The 17,456-nt window shown below is 42.3% G+C and overlaps 1 protein-coding gene and 1 pseudogene across 1 annotated transcript in view; both read left to right on the top strand.

Moving 5' to 3' along the window:
- Positions 1-17,456, top strand: part of TTPA (alpha tocopherol transfer protein) — a 27,984-nt gene extending 10,528 nt beyond the window's left edge. The window contains exons 4-6 of the mRNA XM_021718092.1: positions 5,666-5,859; positions 8,357-8,467; positions 17,091-17,456. Of these exons, the coding sequence (XP_021573767.1) occupies positions 5,666-5,859; positions 8,357-8,467; positions 17,091-17,264 (479 nt within the window). The 3' untranslated portion in view covers positions 17,265-17,456. The remainder of the gene's footprint in view (positions 1-5,665; positions 5,860-8,356; positions 8,468-17,090) is intronic.
- LOC103271635 lies at positions 10,757-13,201 on the top strand (annotated as a pseudogene).

Below are 17,456 nucleotides of genomic sequence, written 5' to 3'. Positions count from 1 at the left end.
CTGCTGGGCTCCGGCGATCCTTCCACCTCAGCCTTCCAAGTAGCTGGAACTACACGCGCGCGCTACCACGCCCGGCTAATTTTTTTTTATTTATCGTAGAGATGAGGGCTCGCCAAATTGTCCAGGCAGGTCTCGAACCTACCGGCGCAGGCAATCCACTCACCTTAACTCCCAAGGCGCGGGATTACAGGCTGAGCCACCGAGCCTGGCTTAGATTTTTTTTTTTTCTAGTTTGTTTCTAAACTAACCAGAGCAGGTGAAGAAGTAAAAATGACACCTTGATAGTTAGAAAGTAGATGTGCTACTTTGATCACAAATACTTTAACATTGAACCAGTAGGCCTGTTGTCTTGCCTGGGCCTCTTATGGTATATTAATTGATAAGTGTCTTGTTGAACTCAAAGAGATCTGAAAATCAAGAAAACGTGTAGTTTAGTGATGGTCAAAACGGGGAGGTGTGCGACAAATCAGTGTATTGTGTTATTCTAGGATGAAAAGGAGAAACCCAGAAGAATTTTATGAGTCAAATGAAAGAATAAAATAAAGATTTATAAATTTCCTAAACTTAATTGAATTAATGGGAGTAGTAAAGGAAATCGGTGGCAGATGTTTCTAGCAGAACCTTAGTATAACCACTTCCCCTCGGTGCCCTCTCTGTGCAGTACAAGCAATGAGGAAAAAGCTCAAAACTTTTTCCTCCAACCTGACAGGGCAACCCAAGATGAAACTAAGTTTTGACCTTTACGAGCCTACATGCCAGAAGATAGAATATTATGTCTTTGAGATCCACTACAATACTGCAGCAGAAAAAGCAAAATTTAACAGGGGTATTCAGTTTTGACTAGGACCAAGTTCTTATGAATACAGGCTCTAGGGTATGTGATATAGGTTGGAATCTCAGCTGTGCTCCATTCTAGCCGTGTGGAAAGCTATGCAACCGTAACTGTACTTTCTCATCTGTAAAATGGGCATAGTAAAAACTCTGTCACATATGGTTGGAGGGTGCAGTGGCTCATGCCTGTAATCCCAGCACTTTGGGAGGTGGGGATAATTGCTTGAGCCCGGGGTTTGAAACCAGCCTGGGCAACATGGTGAGACCTCATCTCTATAATAAATAAACAAATAAATTAGTCGGGCATGGTGGTGCGTGCCTGTAGTTCCAGCTACTTGGCAGGCTGAGGCAGAAGGATCACCTGAGCCCAGCAGGTGAAGGCTGTGGTAGCTGGGAGTGTGCCACTGCACTCCAGTCTGGACTGACTCTAGCAAAAATAAATAAACAAGTAGGCCGGGCTCGGTGGCTCAGCCTGTAATCCCGCGCCTTTGGGAGGCTGAGGTGAGTGGATGGCCTGAGCCCGCGGGTTCGAGACCCGCCTGGGCAGCGAGACCTCATCTCTACAATAAATCAAAAAATCAGCTGGGCGTGGTAGTGCATGCCTGTAATTCCGGCTACTTGGAAGGCTGAGGCGGAAGGATCGCCAGAGCCCAGCAGGTCGAGGCTGCGGTGGCTGGGAGCAGCCACTGCACTCCAGTCTGGGCAACAGAGTGAGACTCCAACTCAAAAAAAAAAAAAAATAAACAAGTAAATAAATAACATATGGTTGTTGTGAGCATTAAATTTATCTATCTATCTAAAATATAACAAAAGCATTACCTGGTATATAATAAGCACTCAATAAATGTTAAGAAGATGCTGGAGAAGGAATGAAAAATGTACGGTATGTTTTTCTTTTGCCTTAATGGAGGTTAAAGTCTAGCCAGCATTATCTAGTAGTTTCTATGATGATGATGTTTTACAGTAGCCACTAGCCACTTGTAGCGATTGAACACTCGAAATGTGGCTACTGCAACTAAGAAGCAGAATTTTTAATAGCTCCTGTAGTTTTTAATGACTACCATAATGGACAGTGCAGGTCAGACAGTCATGATGGATGGTTCAGAAATGTAGCTCAGTAACTACTTTCAGATCTGCCAACTTCACTTGTCCTGTTTGTATGTTTCATCATTGTAGCTTTCAGCCAGTATAGGAAGTTATAGTATTTTTTGAGTGGGGCTATACATAGGTTGATTATTCAAATTCTTACTAGGAATTTGAGGCTTTTAAAATACAAGGGCAATCCCATTGTGCATTCCTAGGAATACATCTGATTATCCTTTCTCTTTCTAGATCTTCAGCTTTTTCCTTGTGACTAGATATTACCAATTAACATTTAAATCCCTTAAGAGTTAGCTATCCGAGCTGGGCTCGGTGGCTCAGCCTGTAATCCCGCGCCTTGGGAGGCTGAGGTGAGTGGATTGCCTGAGCCCGCGGGTTCGAGACCCGCCTGGGCAACTTGGGGAGACCTCATCTCTACGATAAATCAAAAAACTAGCTGGGCGTGGTAGCGTGCGCCTGTAGTTCCAGCTACTTGGAAGGCTGAGGCGGAAGGATCGCTGGAGTCCAGCAGGTCAAGGTTGCGGTGGCTGGGAGCGGCCACTGCACTCCAGTCTGGGTGACAGAGTGAGAGTCCAACTCAAAAAAAAAAAAAAAAAAGAGTTAGCTATCCAAAACAAGAATAACTCCTTAATCCCGCAAAGCCCTCCAGCCTCCATTCCGCCCATCACCTCTCTCTTCTTCTCAGTTAAACTTCTTAAGTTAGTGATGTTCACCATCCGTGTTTTTTTCACAGTTCTTCCTCAGTCTACCCTGGTCTGGTTCTACTCCCACCCCTACTGAAATGACCTTAATCAATCATCAGTGACTTTCTTTTCACCAATCTAGTGGACATGTTTAATCCTATTTTTCTTAATCTCTCAACACAGCAAAACACTTCCTCTCTCTTGAAATGTCCTCTTCCTTTGGCTTTTCTGATGCCACATTCTCCTATTTTCCTCTTTTTCTTTTTTTTTTGAGTTGGAGTCTCACTCTGTTACCCAGGCTGGAGTGCAGTGGCATGCTCATGGCCTCCCCAGCATCGACCTGCTGGACTCCAGCGAGCCTTCCGCCCAGCCTTCCAACTACAGGTGTGTCCTGCCATGCCTGGCTAATTTTTGATTTATTATAGAGACGAAGTCTCACCAAGTTGCCCAGACTGGTCTCGAACCCACGGGCTCAGGCAATCTACTTGTCTCAGTCTCCCAAAGTGCTGGGATTACAGGCTGAGCCATTGAACCTGGCCTTTTCTTCTGTTTTAACTGGCTGTTCCTTCTTATTCTCTTTTGCTGGCATCACCTCTTCAACTCACTCTTTAAATTCTGAAATTCCTTAGGACATTGGCTTCAGCCTTCTCTTCCCATGCTACAATATCTCTCTACAATAGAGAAAAACACAGATTTAAGACAATCCCTGTCATAGATTGTCATATAAGCATAAAATACCTCCCATTTGTATCTTCACCCTCATCTTCTTTCTGTGGATTCAGACCCAACCCATACAACCAGCATCTATGTTAGTTGCATCCAGTTGGATGTCACACAGTCACCCTTTTTTCTTTTTGAGTTGGAGTCTCACTCTGTTGCCCAGGCTGGAGTGCAGTGGCACGCTCATGACCACCACAGCCTCGACCTGCTGGGCTCAGGCAATCCTTCCACCTCGGCCTTCCAAGTAGCTGGAACCACAGGTACATACCACTACACCCTGCTATTTCTTTGACTTTTTGTAGAGATGAGGTCTTGCCAAGTTGCCCAGGCTAGTCTTGAAACCCTGGACTCAGGCAATCATCTTGCCTCTGGCTCCCAAAGTGCTGGGATTATAGGCGTGAGCCACTGTGCCTGGCTATAGTCACCTTTTAACATGTCCAAAGTTGCTTATGCTCTTTTCCATCCAAAACACTTCTCCTCTCCTATCTCAATATATGGTATCACCATTCTACTCATTTGCCCGTGAAACTTTTTTTAAGACTTGCCATTACTAGGTATGAATCTTCTTTCTTTTTTCTTTTGCATTCATCCTGTTAGGCAATTTATGGACCCTTCAATCAAAAGATTTATGTCTTTTTTTCAGTTTTGGAAAATTTTCTCTCCTGTTGCTATTTCCGTCCCCTCTATTCCCTGTTTTCTGCTATTGCCTTCTAGAATCCTTATTGGTTGGATGTCAACACTTCTGGACCCAGCTCCATATATCTCCTAATATTTTATTCATACATATCAACTCTTGGCTTTCTTGTGCTAAATTTGAGAGAATTCTTCAACCTCATCTTCCAAACTGCTATTCCCCTATTAGCTCTATCTTTTCCATCTTTTATTCCCTCAACTGAGATTCTTCTTTTGAATTATATTTTATTTCCAAGGTCTCGACTGATTCTTTTTAATAATAGCCTGTTCTTATAATAATGGCCTACAGGATTTTTCTGCAACTCCCATTGAAACTATTATGCTGCGTCTTCTTCTTCTTTTTCTTTTTTTTTTTTTTAAAGAGACAAGGTCTCAGGCTGGGCGTGGTAACTCACACCTATAATTCTAGCACTTTGGGAGATCGAGGCAAGAGGATTGCCTGAGCCCAGGGATTCGAAACCAGTCTGGGCAACATGGCGAGATCTCGTTCCTATAATAAATTAAAAAAAAAATCAGCTGGGCGTGGTGGCACATGCCTGTAGTTCCAGCTATTTGGAAGGTTAAGGCAGAAGGATTGCCTGAGCCCAGCAGGTCGAGGCTGCAGCGGTTGTGAGCGTGCCACTGCACTCCAGCCTGGACAACAGAGTGAGGCTCCAGCTCAAAAGAAAAGAGACAAGGTCTCGACATGTTGCCTAGGCTAGACTCAGACTCCTGGTCTCCAGTGATCTTCTCTGTCTCAGCTTCCTGAGTAGCTGGGATTACAGGTGTATACCATCACGGTTAACTTCTATTATGCTTCTTTAATGTCTCCTGATTTCTTAATTGTTTCCTTGAGTTTTGATACTTTTGTCTATTGCGTTTGGTTCCTTTGTGTGTGTATGTTCATGCATGCATGTGTGTGTTTAATATTCCAATTTTAAGGAATGAACTTTTTTTTTTTAAAGATGACCTGCTTGGTTGTCCATTACTGTTATTTTTGCATGCCATGACCTGTCCCAGAACTGTGGGGGAGGGGTGAGATGTGGGGACACGAATGTCAGCAACTCCTCTCTTAGCAGAGGTCCTCCTTGTTTTCCCTGGGTATGGGAAGCTACCTGGGTGCTTCCCTGATTCTTATCTCCCAGGCCCACACTTACTCTTCTAGCCTGTATAAACATGGCTATGCTATGTGCTACTTATTACTGAGGGCTATCAGAGGATCAACCTGTCTGTCTGCTCCTCGTGCGTTTCCCTGAGCAACCTCTTTGGTTACCACGGGGCCCTAGTTGCTCATAATCTAGGCCCTTGCATTTCCCATTTCCAACACCTCTGAGCTTGGAGCATCTCCAGTGTATTTCCACCTTTAGCCACAGACCTCTCCTCTCTGTGAGACTGTGATTTCATCTTGTCATCAAACCCAGCCTGTGCCCATTCTTTTTTCCCTTAGACTCTTGAAAATTCATTCTTTGCTAGGGATTTGAGGAGGGAGGGAGAAGCAGGCAACATGTTTTAGGACCCCAATTTGATCTATTACTCAGTTCATGATCTTGGTCATGTTTTTGTTTTTACTGATCCTTTGAAAAGAATTCGTTTCCTTTGTAAGCCTTTATCATTCTTTAAACAATTGCTGAGATATGATATGCTTTGTTTTTTTCAAGCACACTGGGACCCAAAAGTTTTTACAGCCTATGATGTATTTCGTGTAAGTCTAATCACATCTGAGCTTATCGTACGGGAGGTAGAAACTCAACGGAATGGAATCAAGGCTATCTTTGATCTGGAAGGTTGGCAGTTTTCGCATGCTTTTCAAATTACCCCATCTGTAGCCAAGAAGATTGCTGCTGTACTTACAGTAAGTGTATATTTTAACTGTTAGGTATAATACTTCCAGTAATAGTTCACAATTTTCTTATGTGTTAAAGAGAGCAATAGTACATTTATTAGAAACTTAAATAAAATTTTAGAAATGACCCATAGAATTCAATAATGCTCAGAGGAAGCAAAGTGTTACTAATTTATGCAAAAAGTTGCAACTGCAGAAATATGTTCAAAATTTAGTAACCACATAATTTATAGATTTTAATGATATTTGGTGACTTTGTCATTAAAATATTTTTCCTAAATTAAAAAATTGACTCACAAATACTTATAGCAATGGTACAATAACATGTAACCTAATTCTTGGTAGGAAAATATTGATATAGGCTTTTTAAAAAAATAAATCAAAAGATTTTTTAAGATGGTTATCATCTTTGACCCAGTAATTCTACTTCTGGGAACATAGAAAGTCTTTACATAGTAAAGACTTCATATATAAGAATAATAGCTTACTATGTGCTGGGTACTTTGTCACATGTTTTAAATGCATTGCCTTTTAATGCTCATACTGAGCTTATGACATGTTGTTTTTTCCATTTTACACATTGGCAAATTATGTCAGAGAGGTGATATAGCCATGCCTAGGCACACACAGTTTGTCAACAGTGAAGTGAGGATTCCAGTGCAGGCCATCTGAAAGTGAAAGTTGTGCTTGTAACCATCACTTCTGCAATACTGCAGATACTTACAGCAGCATCACTTCTAGTAGAAGAACATTAGAAACAACTTATTTGTCCAGAAATAACAAAATGCTTTCTTAAATTATGTTACATTCACTTGATAAGTTATTGTAACAATAGTAAAACATGATATTTATTTTTAAAAAACTGCCTTATATCAATGGAACAAAATAGGATGCATATTATTTCAACAGGATGTTAGCATTTATGGTTAAAGTAAAATGCACCAAAGGGATGTGGAAGGAAAAGCCCCAAATTAATTATACATCTCTAAAAGCTATGCACAGACAAAAAAGAACTTTGCATAAAAGTGCCTTGAAAGGAAAAGTTTCTATAATAGCAGCACGACTTTTGGGTAGGGAAACTATTTTTTTCTTTCATCTCTTGATTGACTAAGTTTTCTAAATAAACCTTTATTATTTTGAAGCTAAAGGTATACCAATGTCAAAAGTTTAAAAATGGGCCAGGTGCAGTGGCTCAGGCTTGTAATCCCAGGACTTTGGGAGGCCGAGGCAGGAGGATCACTTGGGTCCAGGAGTTGGAGACCAGCCTAGGCAACATAGCGAGACCTTGTCTCTACAAAACATCAGAAACTTAGCTGGGTTTGGTGGCATGCCTGTAGTCCCTGCTACTCAGGAGGCAAGGTAGAAGGATCACCTGAGCTCCAGAAGTTGAGGCCGCAGAGAGCTGTGATCCGTGCCACTGCACTCCAGCCTGGGTGACAGAGTGAGACCCCAACTCACAAGAAAAACAAAACAAAGTTTAAAAATGTATGTTTATTGTACTGTTTTAAAAATCTTTATGAAAGTTTTTTTCAAAATAAAAATTATGGGAAAAAATTAAATATAGATGGCCAAATGACCCATTGGTTCCTTAAGAGAACATTTATATGTGGAAGGAATTTTCTGGTGAAAAGTGTACAGGTATTTCTTTTCTTTTCTTTTTTTTTTTTTTTGTGAGTTGGAGTCTCACTCCATTGCTTAGGCTGGAGTGCAGTGGCATTCTTCCAGCCACTGCAGTCTCGACCTGCTGGGCTCAGGCCATCCTTCCACCTCAGCTTTCCAAGTAACCGAAACTACAGGCGCACACTACCACGCCCGTCTAATTTTTTGATTTATTGTAGAGACGAGGTCTCACCATGTTGCCCAGGCTGGCCTCCAACCCACTGGATCAGGCAATCCTCTTGCCTCGGCCTCTCAAAGTGCTGGGATTATAGGCTTGAGCCACCGCTCCTGGCCCAGGTATTTCTTAAAGTACTTTGCCGAAGCCATAAGGAAAAGCTTTCTCAAATACTTTTTTCTTTTTGGAGTTGGAGTCTCACTCTGTCACCCAGGCTGGAGTCAGTGGCATGATTACAGCTCACTGTAGCTTGTACCTCTTGATCTCAGATGATCCTTCCTCAACCTCTGAGTAGCTGGGACTACAGGCATGTGCTACCATGTCTGGCTGATTTTTTGATTTTTTTTTTGGTAAAGACAAGGTCTCATTCTGTTGCCCAGGCTGGTATTAAATTCCTGGGCTCAAGACGTTCTTTCATCTTGACCTCCCAAAGTGCTGGGATTTGTGTGCACAACCGCAGCTGGCTGGAAAAACCTTCTTGGAGATCTGCTCTTAATCTAGTGACAGTGAATTATAAACCAGACTTTTGTGTTGATGGAATAAATAAGTTTGAAAGTAAAATCCCACTTTAGGTAATGCTATAAGTTTAGCAGAGACGTCTCATTAGAAATAAGATTGTAATATTTATTTACATTTTGTTGTTAAGAAAATGTTTTTCTTTATTTTCAAAAGGATTCCTTTCCATTGAAAGTTCGTGGCATCCATTTGATAAATGAACCAGTAATTTTCCATGCTGTCTTTTCCATGATTAAACCATTCCTGACTGAAAAAATTAAGGAACGGGTGAGTAAAATATTCAAGTCCCTGTTCCTCTACAGTAAACATTTCATCCCTTTTTCATTTAAAGATTGCCTTGGCTGGGTTTGGTGGCTCAGCCTATAATCCCAGCACTTTGGGAGACGGAGGTGAGTGGATTGCCTGAGCCTGCGGGTTCGAGACCAGCCTGGGCAACATGATGAGACCTCATCTCTACAATAAATCAAAAAATTAGCCAGGCATGGTAGCACGCGCCTGTAGTTCCAGCTACTTGGAAGGCTGAGGTGGAAGGATCCCCTGAGCCCAGCAGGTCGATGCTGGGGTGGCTGTGAGTGTGCCGCTGCACTCCAGCCTGGGCAACAGAGTGAGACTCTAATTCAAAAAAAAAAAGATTGCCTTATCTAAAGGATATATATTTCATATATTTCATACACATAAATCCTTTAGACTGGCACAGAGGCTTATGCCTGTAATCCCAGCACTTTGGGATGCTGAGGCAGGAGGATCATTTGAGTCCAGGAGTTAAAGACCAGCCTGGGGGCAACATAGGAAGACCCCATCTCTTAAGAAAAAAAGAAAATATATTTTTAAAGATTGCTTTGACATCTTTTTTCACAATCACTCTCTCATATTAGACCAATATTTTAAATATTTACTTAACAAGCCAACTATCTTTGTAAATGGAAATTTATTTTTAATTTTAAACAATTAATATTTAAAGATTATATTGGTTTAAGGCTGTTGTGTAACTGAGCCTCATACATTGCTGGTTGGAGTGCAAACTGCTATATTTTCGATAGAGGGCAGTGTGGTAGTAGTTATCAGAATTTATCTCCTAGTAGGGTAGAATTTATCCCCTAGTTATATCTGTATATAAACAAAATTACATATACGAGAGGATTAATTGCAGCAAAAATTGAAAACCAACAAGTGTTCATCATTAGAGGACTGGTTAAATAAACTATGGTACATACACACAATGGAATACAAAAAAGAATTGAAGGATGTCTTGTAAAGTGAAATAAGTAAAATGCAGGACTAATGTTTATGGTATGCTACCTTTTGTATCAAAAAGGGAGAAATCAGAATATATTTATGTTTTCCTAAAAGTTACACTAAAATGATATGCCAAAAATAATATAAATGGTTACTTATAGAGAACCATATAAGTATGGAGTGAAGGTGTGGACTGAAAAAAATGAGAATAAGTTGGGCGCTTAGACCTCTCACTGTGTATTTTTTTAATCTTGTTTTAATTTCAGCCATGTGAATGTGTTATTTATACAAACAAAAAGAAATACTTTAAAACATTAAACAGTACTAGGCATGGGAACAAAAAGAAATACTTTAAAACATTAAACAGTACTAGGCATGGTGGCTCTTGTCTGTAAACCAGCACTTTGGGAGGCCAAGGTGGGAGGATCACTTGAGTCCAGGAGTTTGAGAACAGCCTGGGCAACATGGTGAGACTTCCTCTTTACAAGAAATAAAAAAATTAGCTGGGCAAGCTGGCACATGCCTTGTAGTCCCAGCTACTCAGGAGGCTGAGGCAGAATCACTTGAGCCCAGGAGTCTGAGGCTGTGGTAAGCCTTGAGTGGGCTGTTGCACTCCAGCCTTGGTGACAGAGTGAGACCCCTACTCAAACAAACAAAAAAATTCAACAGTAAAGTGTAATTAAACAGTTTCACTATAACTGAAAACCACCGTACCCAAGGCATGTAACTTAATGTTACACTAATTAAAACAAAGACATCTGATGTCTTTTACCTTTCTTGTGGAGCCTTAGCTCAGGTGAATATCTAATATGTCTTAGAATTTTTGAAAGGTTGCAAATAGAGACTTAGTTCTTGAGAATGTCAACCATTCTTCCACATTAATCTGTAGAGGAGAATTTTTAGAACGTTTATTTAAACAGGCATTGGTATCATATAAGGCCTTGAGCACAAAACAAATCTTAAAGATTTTGACAACTTAGATCTCAACAATTATTTAAATACTGTCCGGGGCCTCTTGGGCGTGTCGGTGGTGGATGCACAGACCATGGGAGCACAGTGCATGGTGGGTGTCACGGCTGGAAGAACCATCTCTGCTGCTGCTGGAGAGTTGCGTTTCCTAGGGAGTGAGAAAACCCATCAGGAACCAAAAATGCCAAAACCATTGTCAGAATTCCCTCATTGGTCACATGGTTCCTTCCTCAAGTATCGAAGCCCTATTCTATGCCTTTATGTACCCGGTGCTGGGACAACACAAAGAAGATTGGTTTTGCATTTACGGAGTGCTCAGCCTCTCAGGAGAGGCAGATATGCAAAGGAAACATGGCGAGGCAGTGTGGTGCAACTCTGGAGGTCGCAGAAGATGAAGCGTGCCCTGGGAGGCAGCGAAGCCTCCTGGCTGGCCAGGGCCTGTGGATCAATGCCCAAGTTGCCACTGTGGATACACAGCTGGAGTTTGCAATCTAGCCAGACACAAAGGGGGAAAAAGACCCAGCTTTTTGACCAGATGGTTAAGACTATCGGCTTCCAGGAAGTGTGGAACTTTGGCCTTCCAGTAAGTGGATAATAAAGGATTTCCTAACTGGCTGAAACTTGATAAGAAGGTGTCTGCCCAGGAGCTCAGGAAGGAGAATCCCCTCCAGTTCAAGTTCTGGGCCAAGTTCTACCCCGAAGATGTGTCTGAGGAACTCATCCAGAGTTATCCAGAAACTGTTCTTCTTCCAAGTAAAGGAGGGAATTCTTAGTGACGAGATTTACTGCTCCCCTGAGACTGCAGTGCTCCTGGGGTCCTACGCTGTGCAGGCCAAGTCTGGGGACTATAACAAAGAAATCCTCGTGCCTGGGTACCTCAGGTCTGAGCGGCTGATCCCTCAAAGAGTCATGAACCAGTACAAACTACCAGGGACCAGTGGGAGGACCATATCCAGGTGTGGCACGTGGAACACCATGAGATGTTCAAAGACAGTGCCATGCTGGAGGGCCTGGAGATTGTCCAGGACCTGGACATGTACAAAATCAATACTTAGAGATAAAAAAAAAAAAAAATAAGAAAGGAGCAGACTTTGGCTTGGAGTCGATGCCCTCATTCTAAATATATACGAGAAGGATGATACATTGACCCCAAAGACTGGCTTCCCTTGGAGTGAAATCAGGAACACCTCTTTCGGTGACAAACTTTTTGCCGTTAAACCCATCGACAAGAAGGCACCTGACTGTATGTTCATGCACCGCCCTCTCCCTCCCATGCCTTAGAATTAACAAGCAGATCCTGCAGCTCTACATGGGGAGCCATGAGCTGTCCATGCACTGCAGGAAGTCCAACACCGTCGAGGTGCTGCAGTTGAAGGCCCAGGCAGGGGAGGAGAAGCACCAGAAGCAGTTGGAGTCGCGACAGTTGGACACTGAGAAGAAAAGGAGGGAAATTGTCGCACAAGAGAAAGAACAGATGATGCACTAGAAGGAGGGGCTGATGCTTAGGCTGCAGGGCTGAGGAGACGCCCCCAAGGCAGAGAAAGGCCGGGTGCAGTGACTCAAGCCTGCCATCCCAGCACTTTGGGAGGCCGAGGTGAGGGGATTGCCTGAGCCCATGGGTTCGAGACCAGCTCTGGCAACTTGGCGAGACCTTGTCCCTAAGAAAAATCAAAACTTAACCGGGCGTGGTAGGTGGTGCCTGTAGTTCCGGTTACTTGGAAGGCTGAGGTGGAAGGATTGCTGGAACCCAGCAGGTAGAGGCTGGGGTGGCCGTGAGCGTGCCACTGCACTCTAGCCTGGGCGATGGAGTGAGACTCTAACTACCCCCCACCCCCCCCAAAAAAGGCAGAGAGCCGGACTCGGTGGCTCAGCCTGTAATCCCGCAGCTTGGGAGACTGCGGTGAGTGGATTGCCTGAGGCCGCGGGTTCGAGACCCGCCTGGGCAACTTGGTGAGATCTCATCTCTACAATAAATCAAAAAAATTAGCCGGGTGTGGTAGCGTGCGCCTGTAGTTCCAGCTCCTTGGAAGGCTGAGGCAGAAGGATCACCAGAGCCCAGCAGGTCAAGGCTGCGATGGCTGGGAGCAGACACTGCACTCCAGTCTGGGCGACAGAGTGAGACTCCAACTCAAAAAAAAAAAAAAAAAAAAGGCAGAGAAAGAATTCTTGGAGCTGAGTCAGAGAGGCTTGCAGCTGGAGGCAGGCGCACAAGGAGGCCGAGCACCTGGCGGCTGACAGAGGCTGACCGTGTGGCTGCACTGTGGACCAAGAAAGAGCTGGAGAGACGATCAGATCAGGGACCAGGAGCAGCTGGTGGCAAGTTTGCGGCGTACACCGCCAAGATCGCCCTCCTGGACGAGGCGCGAGGGACGAGGACGAGATGGAGGATCGGCAGCGCAGTGCCAGAGAAGCCCAGGACCAGCTGGTGAAGACCAAGGAGGGGGGCACCTGGTGATGACGGCCCCTCCGCCCCCCGCCCCCCCCTGCGTCGGTGCCCATGAGTTCCCACGTCCAGGGGAGCACGAGGGTGTGGAGCAAAGGGGCTGCAGCGTGGAGCTGTCCAGCGAGCGTGGCCTCGACGACCGCAACGAGAAGCGCATCCTCGAGGCTAGAGAAAGGAGCTCAGCGGCAGCTGCTTCCGCGGAGCCATGAGCTGCCCCAGGCCAGGGACCAGAACTAGCGGACCCACAGTGACATCATCCACAACGAGAACATGAGGCAGGGCCGGGATCAGGCGCTGCGGCCGATCGGCAGGGCAACACCAAGCAGCGGATCAACGAGTTCGAGACCGTGTAACAGCTAGGCCCGGACCCCGGGCAGGGGCGGCCCGCTCTAGCCTGTCAGGCTTGCATCTTTGGGGCTCCACATCCAAGCCCCTCACCCATCCCATCCTTTGGAAAGAGAGCAGTGATCCAGGCGGGGGTCTGGGTTGGGAACCGGTGACCTACTCCCTGGTTTGTTTTCCCCAATTGTATCATCGTGCCAAACGGGCCTGATGTTTATGATTGCTCTCAGATCATTTCTTGTGTTGTGCTTGGAGCAGGACGGATTGAAATAAGGAAGACAGTCTGCAGAGTCTGAGTGACACACTTCATGCTGGCCTGTGGGATACAAGAGTCAGGATCATTAAAGAAAACCGGGTGGTGGCTTACATCTGTGCCATACTTTTTCTGTATTTGAAATGAGCTCAGAATGATTGATTTGTTTTTCATTTCTGTGTGGGAGCCCTCTTAGTATATTTGTGTTTTGAGGGGTGAAAATTACCTTGGGAATTGAGTCTGACGCACTCTGGGGCAACACACAATGATTTCACTGCTCCCTTCACTCAGTGCGGCTGGCAGAGACCGCAGTGTCACTCCAGATGAATGGGGCAGGAAGGCACACTGGGATAAACTTTTTTGCTTGTTTTTTTGCTTAACAGTTAGAGTACGTTGTTGGACTTATAGCCTAATTAATGATCAGCTACAGGATATAGTATTTATAGATAAGTGATAATGAGGGTTTGTAACAGTTTTCAAAAGGGAAAGTTTTGTTGCCTTTTACAGAATAACAAAAGAATTCCATATGAAAAAATTATTTCAATATCAATAGTGATAATATGAATATTTGAATTTTGAAAACTGTATTTTGTCATATTAAGGAAAATACAACATTTTGTACCTGGTTGAAAATTGTGCCCCTAGAGTTTCTTTAAAGGTAATCCAGTGGGTGTATCTATTTGTCTTCAAGAAAAGCCACTTTGAACTGTCTGTTTTAGTGAAGATGACCACTTTTGTCACTTTTGATTCTAGGATTTTTTTTTAATTAATTAATTAATTTATTTTTTGAGTTGGAGTCTCACTCTGTCGCCCAGACTGGAGTACAGTGGCTGCTCCCGGCCACCGCAGCCTCGACCTGCTGGGCTCCGGTGATCCTTCCGCTTCAGTCTTCCAAGTAGCTGGAACTACCATGCCTGGCTAATTTTTTTATTTGTTGTAGAGATGAAGTCTCACGAAGTTGCCCAGGCGGGTCTCGAACCCACGGGCTCGGGCAATCCACTCACCTCGGCCTCCCAAAGGCGCGGGATTACAGGCTGAGCCACCAAGCCCTGCTGATTCTAGGATTTTTATAAAATTCAGTTTTTTTTCCTACTCTTCACTGTCACTTGATAACAGCTGGTCATTCTGTTTAACTCTTAATATGCATTCCCATCTTGAGTTATATTTTGGACAAATAAAACAAAAGCAAGAATAAATTGAGCCTAATACATGGAATAAGGACATAAAAGAAAGAAAAAGAAAACAATTGAGAAGTTAGGTGAGGCACTTCTGTGAAAGTTAGTGATTATGAAACAGACTTACCAAAATAGGTAAAAATCCCAATCTAGCCACTTTTTTCCCTTTTTGACTTTCTGGCAACACCCTATACATTGTTTTTGTTTTGTTTATTTTTGCTTTTTTTGTGAGAAGATAGAAGTTATTCTTTTTTTTTAATTTTAAAGATGTGGGGTACAATTCAGGGCTAGATATACAAATGTTCATTATGCAGGTACCCTTGTTGATGAGGTGTGCCCCTCCCTCCCCAGAAGTTGTTCTTGACTAACTGATAATATTTTAAATATTTCAGAAAAAAATTAAGGATTGGGATTGTGAGCTTCCTGAGTATAGGATACTTATTTCATTACTTAATCCTCCCATCCTAGCACATAGCAGGTGCTTATTTTTGTCTTTAAATATTATTATTACTTTTACTATATTTAGGGGGTATAAGAACAGGTTTCTTACATGCGTATGTTGCCCAGCAGTGAAGTGTGGGCTTTAAATGTACTCATCAACAACAGTGAACATTGTACCTAACAGGTAATTTTCAACCCTAGCCCCTTTCCTACTTTCCCACCTTTTGTAGTCTCTAATGTCAATTTTTCCACTTAATATATTCATGTGTAGCCATTGCTTAGCCCTCATTTATAAGTGAGAACCTGAGATATTTGACTACTTGAGTTGTTTTACTAGGATAATGGTCATAGGCAATCTCCACACTGTTTTCCACAAAAGTTGTACTCAATTATATTCCCACCAACAGTGTATAAGCATTATCTTTTTTCCACATCCTGGCCAACATCCATCGTTTTTAGGCTTTTTAATGATAGCAATTCTGACTGGTGTAAGAAGGTATCTCACTGTGGTTTTAATTTGCATTTCTCTGATGATTAGGAATGTTGAGAATTTTTCCATGTTTGTTGTCCACTTGTATGTCTTCTTTTGAAAAATGTCTCTGTTCATATCCTTTACCCACTTTTTTTTTTTTAATGAGTCAAGGTCTCATTATGTTGTCTAGTCTGGAGTAGAGTACATGTTCATGGCTCACACCTTGACCTCCGGGCTCAGGTGATCCTTCCTCCTTAGCCTCCCAAGTAGCTGGAATTACAGGTGAGTGCCACCAAACCCAATTAGATTTTTAATATTTTTGTAGAGGTCTCTATGTTGCCCAGGCTGGTCTTGAACTCCTGGGCTCAAGTAATCCTCCTGCCTCAGTCTCCCAAAGTAATGGGATTACAGACATGAGCCACAGCACCCAGCCCTTTGACCATTTTTTAATGAAGTTTTCTTTTTGTTTCTTGCTGCGTTGTCTGAGTTCCTTGTAGATTCTGGATATTAGCCTTTTGTTGGATGCATCGTTTGCAAATATTTTTCCCATTCTATAGATTGTTTACTCTGGTGATTGTTTCTTTTTCTGTGCAGAAGCTTTTTAGTTTAATTGAGTGTCATTTATCTATTTTTGTTTTTGTTGTGTTTGCTTTTGAAGACTTGGTCATAAATTCTTTGCCTAGGCCAATGTCCAGAAGAGTTTTTTCTAGGTTTTCTTCTAGGATTTTTATAGTTTCAGGTCTTACGTTTAGGCCTTTAATTCACCTTGTTAATTTTTGTTTATGGTGATAAGTTGGGGGTCCAGTTTCATTCTTCAGCATATGACTATGTAGTTTTTCTAGCAAGTGGGAGCTTATTAAATGATTGTTGAATGCACAGATGAACAGTTTGCCCCAGCAAATGGAAAAGGTTAGTTATTTATTTTAGCAAGATGTGCTTTTGGTTCAAAGTTCTATGGCTTTATCTTAACTTCAGGGCATACTATGATCAATTTTTATAGTTTAAAGTATTTGAAAATGTAAGGCTCTCAACCATCATAATTGCTTACTAGTTTTGTACTAGCCAAGCATATCTATCTACTATACCACATAAATACACACTTCACATACCTAATTGTGTATACCTACTCAGATATATATTAATTAATTAATTAATTTTGACTAGTAAACTTTTATAATCTATAGAATAGTCCCTGGATATGAGTTAGTTTAGTAAGAATAACCTGTATATCAGGGGTTAGAATTTTTAAAATAATTTTATTTAGTGTTCAAAATTCTAGTTTTGAGAAAAGGCATACCTTTTTATAAATTTTCTGCAATGATAGGAATGCAAATTTAAGAAAACAGTAAGATCATTCGATTCACAAGAGCACAAACTAAACATAAGTGAAACTCCTAGATTCATAAGCAGAGGAATAAAGGATGTAGTGTCTATACATATTCTCCTATTTTAGAAGCTTTTAGAGTACTTTGTTTTATAAGGTTGGTTTTCCATTGGAAATGCAGCTAACATAGTGAGAGGTCAAGGGAATACCTTCTAAAATGTTTTGGCTATTTCAGATGCATATGCATGGGAACAATTACAAACAAAGCTTACTTCAGCACTTCCCTGACATTCTTCCTCTGGAATATGGTGGTGAAGAATTCTCCATGGAGGACATTTGTCAGGAATGGACAAATTTTATAATGAAGTCTGAAGATTATCTCAGCAACATTTCTGAGAACATTCAATGAGAAGTTATTTCATGTGAATGGCTTCCTAATTAAACATACTCGAGTAAGAGCCTGCTTGGTTATGTAAATGAAAGAAAAAGAGCCAATCTTTTGAACTAATTAATGCTTGTCTGATCTTTAAAAATGTAAAAATCTTCTGACATGAACAATGTGGATGTTTGGGAAGCTTTTTTACTTTTTAAATACTTTTTT

The sequence above is a fragment of the Carlito syrichta genome, unplaced genomic scaffold (assembly GCF_000164805.1).
Source record: "Carlito syrichta isolate Samal-C Ts95f unplaced genomic scaffold, Tarsius_syrichta-2.0.1 Scaffold311817, whole genome shotgun sequence".
Classification (NCBI taxonomy): domain Eukaryota; kingdom Metazoa; phylum Chordata; class Mammalia; order Primates; family Tarsiidae; genus Carlito; species Carlito syrichta.
The sequence above is the reverse complement of the archived record's forward strand: the minus strand, read 5'-3'. Positions and strand labels throughout refer to the sequence as shown.